The following is a 20,837-nucleotide window of genomic DNA, read 5'->3' as shown; positions in this document are numbered from 1 at the left end:
AAGTAAAATGTAAAGTGTTGTATAAATCATAACATGTTAGTGACATGTTTTTCTATTGAAAATGTATAATCAATATTTGTTCCATGAAAGTGCAGCTTACTACCACTAGTTCTCTGAGAACTGTTCCCATGTTCGTTCAGTACTTCCGGTATATGATCTACAACAGTGTCTGTATCATACAGTGGTTTTACTTCATAACCAGTTACTCTTTTTTTTCTTTTTTTTTTTACCATTAAATGTATTTCCTTTTGCAAATATGCCATTGTTGGTCATTTAAATCTGTTTCATAGTGAAAAGAGAGAGAATCACTTTTTGGTGCCAGTACCAAAGTCTCTATCTCTCCCCTCTTACTTTGTTTGTTGCCCTTAGAACTGCAACATTTGCACCCTAAAAAGGTTAAAATAGATTTGGTTCGAGCGTGAAAGGCAATTTGTATTCTTTACTTTCTGCAGCAGCAGTGAGCAGAGGGAGGCGACTTGATTCCTGCTGCTGTCACACATTAGCTGGCTGAATCTTTTCAGAAAAACGCAAACCCACATCACCAAATACCTTTTTAGACGTTCCTATGGAAACCTAAGCATTCTGTGCATCCACGCAAGGGATGAAAAGTGGGTGTGAGATTCTGCTCTAAACAAGTGCTACTTCACTGCAGGAGCATGATTTATTTTGGGCCATCAGATTAATTTATGTTATCTAAGATTTTAACAAAAAGCAAGCAAGCCTTCTATTTTTCAGCTCTAATCTTGAGATATTTTACTTTATTAAATGAGGTGTGGAATGATATTTTTTTCTACCTAATGAAAATCCTTCAGCTGAAATTTTAAGAAAATGAAAATCACCTAAACACAATAGGTTTTCACAAAACAGCAGCTATATGTTGACATTCCAATATACAGTCACTTTGAATTAAGAAAAAAAATGCCATATTTTTCTGTAATGAACCCAAATCTGAACTCCTTGAGCTTCTTAACTGCTGCTCACCTTGCGGTCTCACCTTGCCTTCTTTCACTGTTAGCTGCTCCAGATTGTCAATAATTACAGTTCCATGGTCTCCAAAAGACAATGTTAAATTGATGAGACAATTGGTGTTCCAATGGTTCATTTTTAATGAGATGAGATTTTCCATGCTCTTTCGTGAACATCACAGTGTTTCTAGAAAATGCCACAGACCGGCTGTCTGTTCATTTATACAGAAATGAATTCAGGATCAGTGTCTCAAATATATAAAACAAACTAGTCATAGATTCAGTCATTTCTTGATACAGTGTTTAAACAACAGGAAATGTTCTAAACTGTGAATGATACATTCATCATCACCTAAAGTAACAAAGGTGTAACAGACAGTTACCGCTTTGTGGTGAGCAGGTTTGACCTGCTGACACCACTGATCCATACTGTGGATGGTTTAGCTCAACAACATCCTAGAGACCAGCTCATCGTCCAGCAACACATCCACTCCCATAATTATAATTTTGGAAAGACACATGATTGCCCATTATACATTCCAGGTCTAATATTTCTATTCTAAATCATTTCATCTAAGTTGATCCAAAGCCACTTAACAGTATTATAGTTTTTCTAAGGTTAACAGATCTTTTAAGGCAAAGTGATGGACCACACATATTAACGCCGTGGAAACACTGGGATACATTGGGCCTTTTACTAAGATTTGCCTTTACTAAAAGACATAACAATTAAACAAATAAATAAAATGTGCCTAGAAAGTAGAGCTTCGTTGAGTTTATTACATATTGTTCCATGTAGCTGTAGTCAGGAAGAGCCTCCCTCATAGTAGAGGTAACTGGTCGATATTTGGTGCTTTGGCCGCTATTCGGCCTGACACATCAGTCTATGTGCATCGTGGTTGAAGGGATAAGAAGAACAAGGGTTATTTGTTATCTGTCATCAGATCTTAGGATGACGGATAATACCACAGCGCTCCTTTGAAAGTCTGGATGCTTGAATCCATTTCCTTCATGTTTTATTTATTCCTACTATTCTCCTTTCTGTTACCACCTCACAGTCGTCCTTCCGGAGGGACTATGGTGGAGGCCATTTCATAGCTCCTGCTCAGTCTCAGAACCAACAGATGCAACGCGATGATTTTGGCTCCCATGACAGTTCATCCAAAGGGAAAACACACACTGGTTCTTCTTCAACAATACTTCCAAAACTGCCATGGAAGAGTCGATTCTTACAAAACTTGCTTCCTTTGGTGTTTCTCCAAAGATACAAAAAGAGGAGGAAGTCAGCCAGGCAGACAAACCTTGCCAGCAAACAGCAGTCCCACAATGGTGAAGAATATGGACAGAACGAAGAGTACGTAGGAGGAGCCCACCGCCGTGTTGTTGGGTAGCTTATATGGCTGTCCTCCAACCTCGTTGATGTAGAAGCCTGTGGGGAATATGAGAGCAGCCATGCAGAACAGGACCACTGTGACAGAGGAAAAACAAAGGGACAGAGAAAAGATTAGACAGGTACTGCACACTGACATGATTTCTTTGAGCTGTAAACTAAACATCATGACTGTCCTGTGATGAAACACATCAATGCTGGTGTTAATATTGACATTTCGAACCACATTTATTAATAAAAATCAGCATTTCATGGGTTGAGAATGGCCCAACAAAACATCTACTGTATTAAATCAGCCCTGAACCTTGCACGGCAAATGATGACACAGAGTCAACCGGTCGTCCACGGTGAATTAGCTCAAAGTAATAGATGCAATGGTTTAAAAAGATAGTTACTGATAAGAGAACAGCGAGCTCAAACTCATGAATAAATGGTTGAAAAAGTGGAGTCATTCAAAGAGTACTGGAGTACATCTGATATGGCTGCAGGCTTTATTCTGATTTTAAATTAAAGGTTAGAAAAATACATCACTCTAAACAACTCTACATTTGGTTGAACAAAAAATATTAGTTTTTTCATATCAACCCCAAACAACTTCTTTACCACCTTTTTAAAGCAGCTTTCGGGTATGAAATATGTGATTAAAGTTGCCCCCAGTAAGAACCTGCTTCATGTGTTAACATATTTAGAGCCAAGTGAAGTGCAGCTCCTGCCCCGGTCCTCTCTTATAGACAAACTGTCTCTTTCCTTTAAAAATCGAAACCAGCTCATGTGGAATCACTTTGTCAAGATGCTCATAATTACCAGACTAAAAGCTTTTATGAAATTCTGATGTCGATGTAAACCCCATTTATTTCACAGGAGATACTTAAGTAGAATCTCTTACTTTCACAGGCATTTTATAAACTATAATGGGCAGTTTTGCTTCCACCTACAGTTAATTTCTGACCCCGATGTGGTGCTGAAGAGCTAAATTGTTTTACTGTGATATTAAAGCAACTTTGCAACACTTCATAAATTCTGTTATATAACAGCTACAAACTGGACAGAGCAATTATGTTTCCTAAGATTACTGATGCTTTACAGGAAAAAGATCCAAAATATATAATTCCAGTCTTCTGATGCAGAACATTTGAGACTGCTTGTGTTTTGCTCTCAACTTAATTTTCCTGTTGGTTGACAAGTGTCCTCGACCCTATACTGTAAAGAGAGAAAATCAATTCGGTCTGTTTATATGATGTTGATTGGACAATGCATGGACATGGAGTTGCATTAATATAAACATTTGGACTCTATTGATTCAAAGACAGCTGGCTGTGATGGAGGAGGACGACGGTGAACACCTACTCCCAGTGAAGGCGATCCACCGGGCGTATCGGGCGGCCTCGCGGCGCCAGCGTGACATCACCAGCAGACCACAGGTGACGGTGAGGGAGATGATGCCCAGGATGATGAAGAAGAGCGTGGTGATCCACTCTGGGGGCAGCTGCGGGGGAATGCAGGTCCGGTCTCGGCCGTGGATGGTCTGGCACTGCCGGATCAGACCCACAGTCAGAGAGCCTGGATGGAGACAGAAAAGGTCAAGCGTGAACAGAGAGAAGTTAATCAAAATGTTACTAACCAAAACCCTGAGAACTTTACTTTAGTTACAACTCCAATCAAATGTGATCAAAGCACATCGATTGGAGTTGATTAGCTGAGTTTTCTTGTGTTAAACTACTAATAAAAAAACCTGAGGATGGTTTTTTTTTCTGAATTTTAAGTTTCATTGTTGCTTATTCACTCATCAGTCTTTAAACAATTTTTTGCCATTTCGGGACACTTAAAGCTGTGAGACTGAACAAAACCACTTAAGTTGTGGACCAGCCGCTATTCAATAAGCTGAAACTTTCTTTAGAGCCCAATAAAGCCGAGGGGCTTGCAGATTTTGCTAATATTCTCTGTAGGTTCATCACTACGAGTGGCCCCTTTCACATTGTTCTAACATTCTAAAGATATTGATTATAGCTGCTTTAAAAATACTCTGGATTTACAAATCAAGTTTCCAGGGGCTTTGATCACATTCAGAACAGATTTTTTTCATTGATTGTAATAGATTAAATATTATCCTGGCTCCACAGTAAATAACACATCAGTCCAGATGGTATTTTATCCAGAAAATTTCAGAAAGTGACTCTAAAGTCTACTACACATTAAATCCATTAAATGACAAGTTATAGCATAATGTTAGCTTGCGGCCTGTTTGATGAGTTTGCATGCTTCATATAACAAACTCAGCCTAAAGCACAACAACATATATCATAATTTGTTCACAGTGTTGGAAAGGTTACTTGAGAAAAGTAATGGGTAACAGTTACCCTGTTTTATAGTATATAATAGATAATACAACTATTTTAATAACTTCATCAAAGTAATGAAACATGTGATTACTTGTTGGTTACTTTTCAAAAGTGTTAAACTGGGCAATAGAGTTGAAAGTCTAAAAAAAGATATATATATTAAACCATGCAGTGTAAACCTCACAACGTGCTCAACCTCATTACTGTAAAACTTTTGTTAAAAGCTCATAAATATAACTTCAATTGGATCAGAGCAACAGAATTAATGTTATATTCTACAGATAAGCTTTTTAATGAAAAGTATATGTTCGGATGTAACCCTTTTGTAACTACCAGCATTTTGATATTTAACTCAGTTTCACGTGAATAGTTACTCCCCAAACACTGTGTGTTTATATGTTGACTCTGGCTGTAAGACATGATGACCTCCCAGGAGTCCCTCTGATTCCCCCCAGTGACCGGGGCAGACAAACCTGTTGGCATGGGAACCTTCTGATGGGGGTGTGTGCCAGCAGCAGCAGTGACCCCCCAAGTAATTCATGAATGATGTCAAACAGGCACAAAGTCCTGACATGAAGCACCAAAGCATTAAAGAAGTAGAGGGAAACGGTGAGATGTACAAAATAAAGAGAACAGTGACCCTACAGCAAGTCATCTGATGGCAGAGCCCAAGAGAGACTGCATCTGCTGAACTCTGCATCCATTCTGACAACACTGAAGAAGCAAAATACAGCACATAAATGCTTAATTAAATCCTCCCACACCTTCATTTATTCTTTTGTCTCTGTCCTTTTTCTGTCTCATTATCCTCGGCAAGCAGTTAGTGCCTGCCAAAGCAGACACAAGGGGAGGAGGATATTTAAACATTTTATGGATTTATTCAGGGCAAATTAAACCCAGTGACTGTAGAATTAACATAATTATCACGATGGCCAAAGATTACAAATAACTAATATCACAAAGAGTGCAGGACAAACAAGGAGAAGCACTAAAACATCATTTAATTAAGAGAAAAATGACATAAAATAAGCTGCTTGTGAATAAACGCCTGGTACTTAAAGCCATTAAACCCCTCAATTAAGTATTTTAAAATAAATATTATGTAAAACATGTACAAGTTTAATTAAGGACTTTAGAAAAAAAAACGAAAAAACAGACAAAGGACTTTTTCATGCTCATAAGGGGACTCCCATATCCATTAGCCCTTTAAATATTTATCGTTGAAATGGCTTCAGTTCCTGATCATGGATAAAGTGCTGGGTGATGATTCCAGGACCAGGCTGAGGGGAACATCAGGCCTGGACCACATCCTCCTGCAGGCTGACCTATCCCCCTTATTCACAGGAAATCCTGTTCCATTTCAACACATCCCTTCATGCTGCAGGCTGGGGAACAACGTAAACAGTGCATTCATTTCCGTGCATATGGGACTTCATAGCAAAAAAACAACCAAGTCCTTCATAAATGTGTTTTTGCCTCATGCCATTGTGGTTTTGGTTTAAAATGAAAATATGATTGAGAGCGATAATAAGAAAAACTTAAGCAACAGCAATGAATTAGTAGGAATATGAGCCAGCATTATAAAAAGTGAAAGCAGTCAATTAGTCATTTTACGTCACGCATGCCACAAACATTGTATATGCTTATCTTGTTATGGGAACGTCTGGTATTACTGGTGTATTGTACAGGAAATGGCCTGATATGATATTGAACACTGTATGTAATCAGTCCAATACTTATTTAACAGACTAGGCCTTTGCGATAGCTGACGATAACAATAGCTATTATTATACTTGGCTCTAGTTCAAAGTTTAGTGATATTATAAATGATATGTTCATTATAAGACTGTGACATTTGTAAACTTTGAAAACAATTGATCGTGATAACTATAAGGAAGTTAGCTTGGGCTTGTATATTATCACTATTATATTATTATGACTATTATTATTATAAGTTTATTTTTTCTTCCTCCTCCTTTGGGTTAAAAAAAACTAGAGAGCCAACTAAAAAACAGAGCTGGGAAACGAAAGGGTCTGAGAGACAAATAGGATTTTCTTTACTACGTATGCACAAGGCATCAAAGTAAAATACGTCACGGCTGAGCCTGAGGAACCTTTATTCTCCAGGTGGGAAGAGTTACTCACCCAGGAGGCCTAATTAAAAGTCCCACATCTTCATTACCGAACAACACTTCCTGCCTTCAGGTTATTGCTATTGGTCTAATTAGGCCGGAACAAAAAGCTTTTAGTACAGTAAGTACAGTCATTTTACACCATGTTTACTATGAGGGAATGTTGTGAGCTGGTCTGAACTAAGGTCTATTTTGTACTGTGACGATTTAGAAAGAAAGATTTGGAGCTTGGTTACTCATTTCATTATGCAACAAAAAACTGCTCGTTATGTACTCAACTTGCTGCGGCAGACAGCATTTTTTAAAACAATTAAATCCTGTAATAACCACTTGGCACGCCGGTTACGTGCTTATCTCTGCTCCGCTGTAGCATTAGGATGGAGGCTGACAAGAACCTCGGCCAGCTGTGCATATACTGTGGTGTTATGGTTTGTGTGTTGCATCACTTTTAGTCAATGTTTAGCTTTTGGACTTTGTATCTGAATATTACTCGATTGCAATAACCAGGGAGGCTGTGGGATTTAGTAGCAATGTGTTTGATTTGCAACGCTTGATTCTAGGAGTGAGTGTACAATAAAGGCAAATAGCAATTTAATCCAGAACAACAGCTTGATGAAGACATAAATCTGAATTATCCCATTAGACGTAATTCTTTGCCCCTAGTGGTGCATAGTAGATGTATTTTAACATGATTTAACATCTTAAGTATTAACTATGACATTAAATATCCATTGAATAAATACGAAATAATAAATGAAAAGGTATGTAAAATATTCTGAGTTGGGATTTGTTCAAAGTTAAAGGGGAACTCCACCCATTTCACACATCAAAGTAAGTTTACAGGTGTTGGGGAGTAATATTGCACATGTGCATAACAGTTGTTCTTTAGTGGCTCCAGGGGGAGCTGCCTGAAATCTGAATCTAGCTCTATTAAGCTAGTGGCTACAATAGCAGCTTCTAGCATAACACGCCTAAATCTATAACAGAATTGTCGATTGTCGAGTTGCATTGTGGGCAATGTAGGCACAAGGAACTGGAATGCGTGGAATGCAATAGACAGTATCTCTGGATCTGCTGCATAGATTTTGATAGTGTTTTTTAAACAACACAACAACTGTGCTCACATTTTCTTTAAAATATGATATATCTTCATAGGTGCATGTACATGACATCACATTTTTACAGCTTAACTCAGACCAGTATGACGAGCACAGATACAAATACAGAAATCCCAAATGTAAAATAACCAAAACTAATAAAACTTTGCAAAAAGCTGATTGAGAAAATGAGTTTTTAGTGACTTTAAAATGCACTGCACTATAACGAAGCTGCATATATTTACAGTATGGCTCCTGGAGAAAAAAACCTCATGTCGTGGGTCCAACACTCTTTATATGACACTCTTTAAAGATGAGTGCAGATGATCTTGCAAGAAGAATATGGACCTTTGAACATGTTTAAATACCACAGAACAAAGGGGACACTACTGGCACTATGTTGTTACTTTCGTATCTAAACTTTGAGACTTTGGATACATTTGCTTGACCTTTGCTGAATTCAGGAGACAAGTTTGATAGATAGTGTTTCCTTTTTTTGGCTTCATTGCCACTCACTCACTACATTGTAACATATCTGTGCAATCCTTTCAAACTGTGATTCCCATCCTGGGGTCGGGACTCTCCAAAGAAATCCGGGCAGCCACCAAATTAAGGAAAAACATCTGTTATGGATTTGTTGCTTCTTTTTAAGGGGCCACAAGCAAAAAATGATGAGAACAACACTCCACTGACAACTTATCAATGTGTGTTCACAACTGTTGCTTTTAAGTTTGCTGATTTTGGCTGAAAACACTCTGACATATACTGACATATACTGACTTCTGACACACATTTGTATGTGATTTTTCCTTACAAACAGATACCATTCTTGATATATCCAATGAACTGACCAACTAAAACAGTGCAGGAGTGGGACAAAGTGCAACAACAACAACAACAACAACAACAACAACAACAACAACAACCTACCAGCTGACTCTCCAGTGCTGATCCAGTCCGGGTTAGCGATGCTGGCGATGGCGAAGATGTCTGCAGCGAGGAAGAGGCATCCTGATATCACGGTGAGTTTATCCATGTCGGTGAGCCCAGGTGGAGGTCAGTGTTTTTATGCCTCTCTCTCTCTCTCTCCTAAAGGGAGGCGGCACATGTAGAAGTCAGTAACCTAAAGCCAGCCATCGTTAGGGAACTTGGAGTGATGGTGAAGGGGTCGGCTTGATCCAGGATTTGTCCGCACATTGTGCTTGATCCAAGGCGGTGAGATAGGCAGGGTGTTCCTTCAAAAGACCCCCTTTCATTTAGTCCTCTAACAGCCGAGCCTGACCCGACCTGCTGGCCCTTCTTCAGCCCAGGAGAGGGAGTCACCGCCCGGGCTCGGGGGAACACTTAGCTCCGGATGCTCCGCCACATCCCGGTGACATTAGCAGAAAGAGAGTGGAGACTTTGAAATAATAGCTGGTTAAATCTCCAGCAGTGAAAACGGACTCATGCAGGCGGTCGACTTATTTCCTGAGTCTTGCATAGAGCCCGGAGCTCTCTCTCTCTCTCTCTCTCTCTCTCTCTCTCTCTCTCCCCCTTATGGAAGCTTGTTCTCCCCTCTGGACGCACACAGACGGGAAACGCCGCCCATGCTAAAAATAAAAGCGCATTTGTTTTGGGTGTTTCAAATTTCCGCTAAATATCGTCAGTTCATCTATTTAAAAGCCCTATTGAACGAGGAGGAAGTGTGTTTTTCCAGCAAAGACAGTGCCCGTCCTCTCTCCGCAATTAGATCTCCAATTCAGGCAGCTCGCATCTCCATGTCTGTAGAGAACAAATCTCGCGAGAAATCTGTAAATCGCTCACGCTCCTGGTACTTTTTGCATCATCACAGATTATGCAGGGGTGACCATTTAAATTATATTCTAAAACATCTCTGTGAACATGTTGGCAATTTAAGTAACACTACAAAGCAGCACCTTTTTTTTTTTCTCAACATTTGAAATTTGTAAAAAAAAAAAAAAAAAAAAATAAAAAAAAAAATAAAGAAATAAATAAAGAAAACTTGAGGTCCACCTGCCTGCTCTGGAGCTTTCGACTGCGTTACAGTTTTCATCAGCAGATGAATTAAGCCCAGTTACCAAAGAACTGTATTTTTTTAAACTGTTCACATCATTGGACTTCTCATCCATGTTGACATGACAGTTAATTCTTGTTTAGTCGGATTCGGTGGAAAGCTCAAGAACAAGGGAGCATGTGGATCTGGAGTTAGGATTGTTTTTGTGAAATGCTTGTTTCCAGTGTCAAGAATGAACTGTCAACATGAAACTCTTATTTGATATAGTAGGAATGGAAACATTAAACACCACGACAAAACACTTTAAGCTCTGTAAGGTAGATAGAATTTATTCATTATTTTACATCAGCTATACAGTTAATGTGGACAGATGAGTGGATCCCGATAATGTGAAGCGCCAAAGCAGCATCAACTGAAAATATACCGTTACAACACCTATAAATAGCCAGTGGTGTCATGACATTAAATCCCTCAGAACAACAGCATTGTTGACCCCTGCTTTATTTCTGTTTAAGTCAAATGTAGAGGAAAACATCTGTTGTGCACAGTACGAGGTAACGAGGGGAGGGCTTTAGATCTCATCCACGAAGGGTGTTTTTATAAGGTTGCCGCTGGATGTCATTGTCTTCTTGCCAGTCACAAATTTCTTGGCAGCCTGCAAATAAAAAGAAAGAAAGTTAAAGCACCATTATTAACAACAAAACATACTCTTGTCTTAAAATTTGTATTTAACTAATGTAAATTCAATAATATATGACTATGTCCTATCATGACAACAACCAGGCACCGACAACAACCAAACGTCTTACGTTGGCGACATCAGTCAAGGAGACGTTGTCGATGTTTTTGGAGACTTCCTCAGCGGAGCAGTAGGATCCCTCGGCCAGAGCCTGAGTGCCCATGGCCTCCAGCAAACCCTCTGAAGTCTCCAAGGACATCAGGAACTGCCCCTTCAGCTGGGCCCTGAAGAGAAAACAGAGACAAGCTCATTATAAAAAAGGTACAATAATGGAAACTAGGAGGAAAACTATTAACTTGATGTATTTTCTTGTGAATGCCAAGAATGAGTGTGAAATGAAATGTTTGAATTAGTCCAGTTGATATTCATTCCCCCCCCCCAAATTTCTCAGTTTCTCTCATCAAACAGATATTACATTAAGCGGTTTAAAGGATTAGTGGAAATAGAGGAAAACAGCTAGCCTAGCTATGTCCAAAGTAACAAACAAAATCTGCCTGTCAGCAACACCAAAGGTCACTACTAAAACACACTAGTGCATGTTGGGGCTGCTTTCAACTTCCAAGTCTGAAGTTGACTGGATGAACACACTTACACACATACACATAAATGTTTTCTTTTGTCAGAAACCTGGTTACTGATTTGTTGTCTGACAAATAAATAAATCATTATGTATCATATTAAATTGCATAGAATTGTATTATTTAGCATCGCATCTTGTTGAATCGCATCTTGTTGAATCGCATCGTGTCGAATCGTGTCGAATCGCACTGTCGCAATCGCACTGCATTAAGGTTCTCAAGATTTGCAAAGACCAGTCAGTCATACATACACAGACAGACGAAAATTCATTCCTTAGATACAACAGCGCCACCTACTGGCCAAATGGCACCAAATTTCTCATGGTCACTCAGACGTCCTATTTTCAGATGTCCACCAAATATGGTAGCAAAAGCGCAAGCGGAGAAATATATATATATATGAGGAGATATATTTTTTCCGTGAAATACGCAATGCACACAGTGTCTGAGTTTACTTTGAGGGCCAGTTATAGCAAAACTCTATGGAACATCAACAATTTGAAAAAGGGACATTTTACAGCCATGTTACAGGCCAAAATGGGAAGTTTGTTACAGCGCCACCATCTGGTCATAGTCAGCCACATTTGACATGCACTCTCTTGAGTTCCCAGCAGTACAGTCACAGAGTGTGAAGCAGGTCAGGTTCTTGAGATATGAAAAGGACATGCTTACAGTCCTTGCGTTTATTGTTGGATAAACCTGATTTCTTTAATCTTCTTAGTTCTAGAGCTAGTAACCCTAAATGATATAAAAATGTAGCGGTTGCATAGCTTCATCTCATCCGCATTTTCTTTTTACCATTAAGCCCATTTTGGTGGTGTTGATAGAAAACTTGAATAAAAATGTAAAAATTGACCTCAAAATGCATTCATAATTTAGACTATAGCTTAAAAGAGGCTAGATATTAAAGTAGTGGCTCTATTCGTCTGTATGTCTTACTTTGCCCGAGTGAGGTCAGCAGCTGTGACTCCACCATCAGCAACAGCCTTCACCTCGGCAAGAGCGGCTTTAATCACCTGGAGAGACAGAGGAGCACAGATATTACATCAAGACCCCTTACGGTTTCTAGTTTTATTAAAACATTTTTAACAAAGATTGCTGCTACTTTGTTGAAGAGACTCTTGTCATGACTATTGGATACTCACGTCACCAGCAGCTGCAGGCTGGGAAATGGTGTAGACTCCAAACAGACCAGAGTCAGAGTAGCTTGAGTTGAAAGCACTGACCTGTTCAGGGGGAGAAAAAAAGGAAAATGGGGAGAAATTTAGATATTATGATTTAAACCAATCAAGGCCCCAATGTATGTCTCATTTTAAGTGTTTATATTGAGAACTGACAATCACTCACATCAAAGGGGTCAGCAGTTGCCTTAGCAACACCCTGGACCAGTTTGCTGGAGACGCATGAGCCCCTCTTGACATGCAGACCAGCTCCCAGTAAATGCTGCAGCACACTGAAAGCCAGAGCCTCGCTGGTGCCCGCTGCTGCTGACTGGCTCACCACCGCTGAGTGGACCAGACTGCTGATGCTGGGCAGTCGTATCTCACCTAGAGAGAGGAATTCAGGGTGTTACATTTTGTTGAAAAGTTTAAGCTGTTCCATGGCAGTTTGTTATGGCGGTTCAGCTCACCTCCACGATACTGAGCCTTGGCCCCCGTGGTGCCTGCCCCACTGCGAATGTTGAGGAATTGCTCCCCAACTTGCGTGAGCACCGTGTGGTCCACACCTGAAGGAAAGACGAAAGGAATCGAATGGATATATTTATTTGGTGACCACTATAACTTGCCATAAAAACGTATAACGTTAAAACAGTACTGCTATCATTATTTGGTTATAATGTTTAATTTAATCCTGAACCTTACCAAGTCCAACAAGTGCCATTCTTGCGCTTGTGAAATTGTTCTGGACAAACTGGTGCAGCTGGCGAAAAAAACAAAACATTAGAAAAAATGTAATCGGTATATTCACACCATAAGTCTTTAGAAATGACCATTTGAAAAATACTTACATGCTCAGACTGGATGTTGCCAACCATGTGGTTAGGACAGTACAGGGAGTTACAGAGAGCATTCTTGTAGGCAGCTTCATGCAGACTTTCGATCACACCTGGAAAAAAGAGAAAGCGGCACGATCACAATGCAATATTCTAATCTTAAAGCTGAAATTTGCAATGTCTTAATTCATAAATCATGATATATGCCTGTTTGGTGGAAATTAATTAATTAATACCCACCCTAGCTTTAATTCATAAATCATGATATATGCCTGTTTGGTGGAGACTTCCAAGAAACAGTGATTGAATTTCATGCACCGTTCTAAAGTCATTCCGCTGTTGTCACTTAAGTAAATAACAGATTTTTAAGGGAATTACCAGACTTTTCACCAACAATTGGATAAAAAAGAAAACTCATAACCTAGACGCTTGATGCTCCAACATCTTTGCTGTCATTTATAGCCGAGACAAGGTCAAGGGTTGCAGTTTCAATTACGGCAGTACTCAGAAATGACATGTACAATCAGCATGTATAATCAAGCATTAAGAGGTCATAATCAGGCTCCGCTCTGTAGCAAGGAAGGTGGGAATAAAAGTAAATAGTTCTATGATCAACCAATGTTATGACCCTTATGTTTGTGTTATCAAGCAAAGAGAAATGCTCTCCCCTAGTCCTAAAATGACAAATTAATGCTAAAGTTCTTCCTTGTTTAAGAATGAAGCGGTACACAAGTTGAAGCATGCTATGTTTGACAAATCAGCGACGGTCGTCCCTGCAAACCCCACCCAAAAGTCCCTGTACCTTCATAAAGTACATCGAGCTTGTAATTCGTTACCCATGTTGAATTTAGTGCTGGAAGTCAATGCTGATTTTTGTTGTATTCTTCCAGATAAGGATCATGTGATCGGGCTGTGATCACGTTGTGACTGATAAGACCCAATCAAGACGCAAACGTGAGCGTCTGTGTCTCTCCATTTAAGAGACTGTAAAACACTGGGGTAGTAGTGTAGTGGCTAGGCATAAACATAGAAGAAATTATGCAATTCAAACAAAAACAGTATTATGGATGTAGCCATAATTTTGAACTTGGTCCCTGCAGTCAGAACGCAGTTCCTCACAAGGTTTCCAGTCCCCGGGGAAACTTTGAAAGTCTGTGTGTGCATTGCAATGGAAATAAAGGCCCACCTATTTGAGCACTCTGTGCAGCTTGGGCCCTGTCCCTCTTTACTCTGGACGTGAGGTCTGACACCTCCCATGGCCGGAACTCTGGGGCAGTTGTCACGTTGATCAAATACTCCATCACTGTGTCACTGCAGACGAGCAATGAAAAGGGAGAAAAATGTGTTAGTGATATAATTTGCCTTTCCAGTGTACATTCCTTTGTTACAGTTATTGTTTCAAAATTATTTGGTGTAAGAAACTGATGTCCCATTAGGCCCAATCTCATGTAATTAACTTCCTTTCTGTTCTAAAAGATACTCAAAACATATCTACAAACTTGGGAAATATCATGATTCCTGTTCATTTCTGACTCTGTGTTGTATCCATCACAATGTTGATATTATTCAAAGACTCACATGTCATCTCTCAAGCAGTCAACGGTGTAGATCATGTTTTCTCTGGAGGAAGTCACACTGCAGAGCAACATGCAGATATCCAAATAAGAATACTGATCATGGAAGAAACTTGTATTGAATAGTTAGTTATGACCTTTCTTAGAGGGAACTGACCTCAGGTTTCCTCCCACTGCCTCAACACCGCGGCATATCTTGAAAGATGAAGCTCCTTTGGTTGTCTGGAAAAGCAGAAAATGCAAATCAAACCCAAGCTGAGACAGATGGCTAAATATTAATGCTCAACGTGAACTCAGGAAGAAAGGACGACAAAATACTAAATTAGCAACAGTTTATTGAAACTGTAGTATCATACCAGGTTGGAGGCCAGCCGGAGGAGGTGGGTGACCCCCTGGTTGTCAGGGGTCTCATACCGACAGCCAGCCTTGATAAACACTCCGATTTTGGACGCTGGGGAATAGTTCTCCAGGGAGGCAATCACCAGTCCACTTGGAAGCTTAGTCACCTGGACAGGACACACAGATATGTCCTTAAGTTTCATCATTTCCATTACATAAAGAATAGAAAGACATTAAGTTCAAACATGTCGACCAATAATCCTTATTTCAAACTCTATAGGGTCAAACATAAAGACATCAGCAACATGTGTTTTTTTCTACTAAACCAACTCATGTCTTCATTTTAAGACCAAAAACCACACTGTCTGGACGAAGCCAACCCATCCTCATCACCAACATACATGGACGTCCTGGAAGGAGTGGGCAGCCCCTGGAGAGAGCTTGATGCCAGCCAAGGGCTGAGCCAGGGACTGGCCTGTTCTGGCAGCCACATGGAACTGTCTCTGCGGAGAAGAAACAGAAGTGAACAACCACTGACCTGCACATCCTGCGGCTGAAACTTAACATGCTCGGCGGCCCCGGTGAACTCCACCTTACGGGCTGCCTGGGCCGCGTAAAGCCTTGTCTGGAAAAATAGAGAACATGGGAAGGCGGGACAATTACAACTAATGTGTTGTACTGACTGATGCTAGGGCAGTTTGAGGGGGAGGGAAATCCGAGGCATGTAAGATTATGAAATGATTGGAGCAGTTGCGTTTTATTTTCTCACCATGACTTACGCTTCCATAAATACAACATGCTTTCACAAAACAAAAAATGATATTCATTTTGTACGGTTCCTCACATATTACATATATTGTAGATGGACACCCTGCACTGCTGCTTAATGACAAAATAATCTCACCACGGATCTATTCATTATGTCTTCTGGAGCTTTCACATGATCTTCTTCAGCTGATGGAGTTTTTTTTTGTTTTTTTTACAGCCAATATGGATGAAAAGCCCATCAAGTGCTCAGAAACTGTACATTTTTTATTTTTATACTGTACATTTTTATTTATATTGTATAATATGTTTTATTTATTATCTGTTTCCATGTAGTTGAGCTGCTGCAACACCCACATTTCTCCCATGGGGATCAATAAAGGAATATAATAAACCTCTATGATTCCTAGACAAAAAGGCAAAATGCATCTGCTGATGAAGATTGCCGTTATGGTCCTTCAGGCTAAAAGGATGTCAGACTTTTGACAGCAAATGTAAAATCAGTCACAAATCGTTTTAGATTTGCATTAGTATTTCAAATCAGCACATTAAAAACAATGTGTTAAACATTCATCCAGTGATGCTGGATGAAGTCTAGAAGATGCTAGCTCTCACTTCTCACACCTTGAGTTGAGTAAATTGGTGTTGAACAGTAAATCTAAACATATAACGACCCGGCCTGTGTTGTTACTGGTGGAGCAGAGAGTCACGACGAGCTGCTTCCTCGCCTGCTCCTCATCACACCTTGACCGGATTGACCCTGGATTTTTACACCGTCCGTCAATCACACAAGGAATGAACACGTGTGTACAGCTTCCCGTACACACACATATTAAGGATACGTTAACGGCCTCCTTACCGAAAGCTGACTTATTCCCCGAATCCCCTTCATCTCCCTCTCTCTCCTTCAGTCAGGACGTTGGAGCAATATGGCCGTCGTGAAAGTGCCCTACCCACAATGCCTTGCGCGCTCCTGGCTAGCAAAAGTACCGCTGAGCCAACGTGCGCGCGCCCTCTGTTGCCCCGGAGACGAATTGCGCGTAACACAACAACACACGTGTTTCTGTACAGTGAAGAAAGAAACACGTTTCTGGACTGCACAACCCAAAACTGTGCGACATTTGTTTTGGCATTATATCAAGAGATTGTGGCAGGATATGTCCAGGCGTATTACTGATAATTGAAGGAGATATTTTACTTTATTTTATGAATGCATGACTAATGTTTAGGTTCACAAGTCACACAAGAACAGCTTAAACATCTTACATTTCATGATATAAATGTATATTCTCTCTTTTCCTGTTTTCCAAAAAGAATGTGAGCAGTAATACCATACTATTTGACACCAGTCGGAATGAATGTTTTTATTGTTACTGCTATTATTGTGTTGTTTCTATATTATTGACACATACATTTTAAATTATTTTCAGTATCAGAATTAGTATATTGTCATTATATTGTTGTTGTTGTTGTTGTTGTATTACTGGTATAAACAATATCTACCAGCTTAACATTTTATCTCATTATCAATTTTTTTTTCTGTCTGTAAATATTATATTTCAGTTATTGTGTTTTTCTACTGTTTTTATTGCTTATTTATAATACTTGTTTTTTATTTTTTATTTTTCATTTTATTTTTACCTTGTCTTTCTTACTATGTCTCTTGTGTGCACTTTAACTCTATGCTGCTGTAAGCCTGCAAATTTCCCCGCTGCGGGACTAATAAAGGATTATCTTATCTTATCTTATCTTATTAAATGTAGCACCCATGCAGGAGGAGGTGTTTCCTGTCGTTTTCAGCGTGTGGCTCCAGTGCGCATGCGCGGTATCCCACACGTGTGGTGAGGTTTGGACTGACTGGCTGCAACAGAGCTGAGAGAGTTCGTAGCTCCACAAAAGTATTACTTACATCAAACATATCTCACGGTTTTTTTTTGCCCTTTTTTAACTCGGGTAGAAGAAAATAGTCCTCCGTGAAGCATTTCGCCGAGAGGGCCGGACTATCAGAAACAAAACTCTTAACAATGGTAAGTGTTTGATTCAGAGTGAACTAACAAGCTAACAGACTAGCTAACTATAAGCTAGCCTTAGCTAAAGTAACTAGTATACAGAGTAAGCTAACCTTTTACTCCTGACTCCCTCGTGTTTGTTAACTATGTACTATGTCCCGTTGTTAATGTTGTATTTCTTTGTTTGTTCTTTGACCAGACTGAAGCTCAAGTCAACCCGAAGGCCTACCCGCTGGCCGACGCCACGCTCTCCAAAACTATCTTGGACCTGGTGCAGCAAGCTTCCAACTACAAACAGCTGAGGAAGGGGGCTAATGAAGGTGAGGAAATCAAAATCTTGGGACAAGAATGTCTCTTAAGTTAGTTAGTTGGTTCACGTAGGCTATAAGATGGTCACTTGATTTCCCATTACTTTCAGAGGTAATGTAACATCGGACTAGTGTGTGAAGCGTGGTCTTCTCCTGTAATGAGCATAAACACATGGATATAAATGCACAAATATGTGCTTTTAAAGGACTCTGACCTGGTAAATAAATATCACTAAGACTTTATCAAATCTCATTGATTATAAATTAAGTTAACTTTTTTAATTTTTAAGTCAGTTATTGAAAGATTGCCGGAATGTGCAATATTTGTTGGTGCTGTTTCTTCCAAATGAAGATTACGTGTGTCTGTATTATACGATTACAAACTAAATACTTTTTTTTTTTTGCTTTAAACTGTTGGTTCGATTAAACAATCAATTTAAGGCCATCACTTTGGGTTCTGGGAGGTTGTGACAGATACAGTTTTTGTATATAGATTAAACAAGAAAGAAAGAAGTCTGCAAATTAATCTCCAATATCTGTTCTTAAACCTATAGGCTACCAGGGTACAGCTGCCAAAACAGTTATTTAAGTAATGGTGATAACGTGTACATGTTGTGCTAACTGTGATCTACTTCTTCCCCAGCCACTAAAACCTTGAACAGAGGCATCTCTGAATTTATCGTGATGGCTGCTGATGCTGAACCACTGGAGATCATCCTCCACCTGCCACTGCTCTGTGAGGACAAGAACGTCCCCTACGTGTTTGTCCGCTCCAAGCAGGCCTTGGGTCGGGCCTGTGGGGTGTCTCGCCCTGTCATAGCTACCTCAGTCACCATAAAGGAGGGCTCACAGCTCAAACCGCAGATTCAGTCAGTTCAATTGGCTATTGAGAGACTGCTCGTCTGATTTCTGTTGCACTGTTGTGACAATGTCTCCTTGAAAAAAGGACAAGGAAAAGTCCACATTGAAATAATTCTGTTTTGATTAAAAAGAAAAAAGTTGTAATGCATGACAAGAGAATATAGTTTTTTTTGTTTTTTTTCTTACTTAGGACAGTGCGTCCATTTCAGTGTATCAGTTTGCCAAGGCATCACCTGATTCATAATAAAATACTTTTTTATTTAAAGCTAGTGTTTTGTCAATTTCAATGTTTCCTGTTTTCATTAAGATTGTGTAGTCAATGCAACAACCGCTAATATCTGAGTTTAAGAAAGGTGACTTAATAATTTAACAGCCTCACATTGCTTAAGTGGCCTTTTGGTTATTCATTATTTAGTCCACTGAATGGAATGTGTCTGCAGCATGCAATTAAAAAATGAACACAATGTCTTATTGTAAAAATAATATTAACCCTATTATTTGATATTATTGTATTCAATTTGAAACTATTTATTAAAATACTTAACGCATCGAACAGCTACCAGATTGAAAGCCTACATCGGTGGTTGAAGAAGTACTGCAACTGCCAGTGTAATGTTTGAAAAATAGGCCCTCTCCATTGCAAGTACAATTCTATTCAAAATCATGTCAGTAAAAACTATCAGAAAATTTAATTTAATGTAATCAAAGGTCAAAATCCCCTCCATAAAACAAGAAAAGGGCTTTTCTTGTCCACCAAGCAAATATTGCCTGGACTGGTGAAAATACATTTGTAGGCTGGTGGAGTGGGTAGAGCAGGGGTGAGGGTGGCTGGCAAGATGAGCAGGGAAGCTGGGGGCTCTGCCCTCCCCATATCAGGTTTTCTTGGCTTTCCTTGATTGCAATTCTTTACGCCAGCGTTGCAATGCTACTGTCTAAAAAGGTTGACTTTCCGGGCCACTTGGGTTGAGTAAAATATTTTCCTTTTTTGTGAGCATTTCTTTTTAACTATGACATTGTAGATCTATATTATTGAAGCATCACAAAATGGTGTTACAACAAATCATGAACATGAAGTTGTGGGATGACATAGGTGTTGTTTTTCATTGTCTAGCGGAAATTAACAGGGTTGGTTCATTACATTTTTGTACTGCATTGCCAATTTGAATAGAACACAATCAAATATTTTTGGGATGTTTTGTAAGGGGATATTTTTACTTAATACATCTAATAAAGCTAAAATGTAGTAGCACATGTGCCATTATTACACTTTTAATCTTTTTTTTATCATATTTGCTCATCTCATATGCTTATGTACATAGTTTAGTTGGATATTATTTATTGAGTAATAAGTATGACTGACATTTTTGAATTAGTAGAATAAATAGTTAGAGGTGTTCATATTGGGGTTTTTTCAAATATATATCTTATAATTATTTTACTTGTGAATGTTATAAAAATGTCAATAGTAAATTTGTCTTTGAAATACATCTTTCTAATTTAAAATGGACATGCATGTTAAAAGTGTAATAATGGCACATGTGCTACTCCGTTTTAGCTTTATTAGATGTATTAAGTAAAAATATCCCCTTACAAAATATCCCAAAAATATTTGATTGTGTTCTATTCAAATTGGCAATGCAAAAATATTTCATATTATTTGTGCATACAGGTTAAGAAGTACTTAATCAAAAAATATAGGACTTATGAACTACTTATGGAAGAAAGTACCACATC

The 20,837-nt window shown here is 39.2% G+C and overlaps 3 protein-coding genes across 4 annotated transcripts; 1 reads left to right on the top strand and 2 right to left on the bottom strand.

The window, feature by feature from the left end:
- Nucleotides 1-1,082: 1,082 nt before the first annotated feature.
- On the bottom strand, nt 1,083-9,675 carry LOC129091382 (uncharacterized protein C16orf52 homolog B-like). The gene is made up of 3 exons (XM_054598977.1): nt 8,854-9,675; nt 3,703-3,915; nt 1,083-2,433 (listed from the first exon to the last, which is right to left on the bottom strand). The coding sequence occupies exons 1-3, from the start codon at nt 8,957-8,959 to the stop codon at nt 2,249-2,251; spliced, it is 504 nt and encodes a 167-aa protein (XP_054454952.1). The 5' UTR covers nt 8,960-9,675; the 3' UTR covers nt 1,083-2,248.
- A 575-nt stretch (nt 9,676-10,250) lies between these two features.
- LOC129091381 (cytochrome b-c1 complex subunit 2, mitochondrial) lies at nt 10,251-16,893 on the bottom strand. 2 transcript variants are annotated; one of them, XM_054598976.1, is made up of 14 exons: nt 16,785-16,893; nt 15,699-15,785; nt 15,178-15,327; nt 14,979-15,043; nt 14,826-14,882; nt 14,434-14,558; nt 13,263-13,360; nt 13,117-13,174; nt 12,885-12,980; nt 12,602-12,801; nt 12,400-12,480; nt 12,194-12,270; nt 10,747-10,900; nt 10,251-10,592 (listed from the first exon to the last, which is right to left on the bottom strand). In XM_054598976.1, exons 1-14 carry the CDS (start codon nt 16,815-16,817, stop codon nt 10,509-10,511), a joined length of 1,365 nt encoding a protein of 454 aa, XP_054454951.1. In that variant the 5' UTR covers nt 16,818-16,893; the 3' UTR covers nt 10,251-10,508. The 2 variants fall into 2 exon arrangements, with proteins under 2 accessions (XP_054454951.1, XP_054454949.1); XM_054598974.1 differs by lacking the exon at nt 15,699-15,785 and adding an exon at nt 15,562-15,663 and having other exon boundaries at nt 16,785-16,887.
- An 818-nt stretch (nt 16,894-17,711) lies between these two features.
- snu13b (SNU13 homolog, small nuclear ribonucleoprotein b (U4/U6.U5)) lies at nt 17,712-19,368 on the top strand. Its single transcript, XM_054598924.1, has 3 exons — nt 17,712-17,952; nt 18,134-18,254; nt 18,886-19,368. The coding sequence occupies exons 1-3, from the start codon at nt 17,950-17,952 to the stop codon at nt 19,146-19,148; spliced, it is 387 nt and encodes a 128-aa protein (XP_054454899.1). The 5' UTR covers nt 17,712-17,949; the 3' UTR covers nt 19,149-19,368.
- The last annotated feature ends 1,469 nt before the right edge of the window (nt 19,369-20,837 follow it).

Source organism: Anoplopoma fimbria, chromosome 5 (genome assembly GCF_027596085.1).
Source record: "Anoplopoma fimbria isolate UVic2021 breed Golden Eagle Sablefish chromosome 5, Afim_UVic_2022, whole genome shotgun sequence".
NCBI lineage: Eukaryota > Metazoa > Chordata > Actinopteri > Perciformes > Anoplopomatidae > Anoplopoma > Anoplopoma fimbria.
Note: the sequence above shows the minus strand (reverse complement) of the source record. Positions and strands in the feature narration are given on the sequence as shown.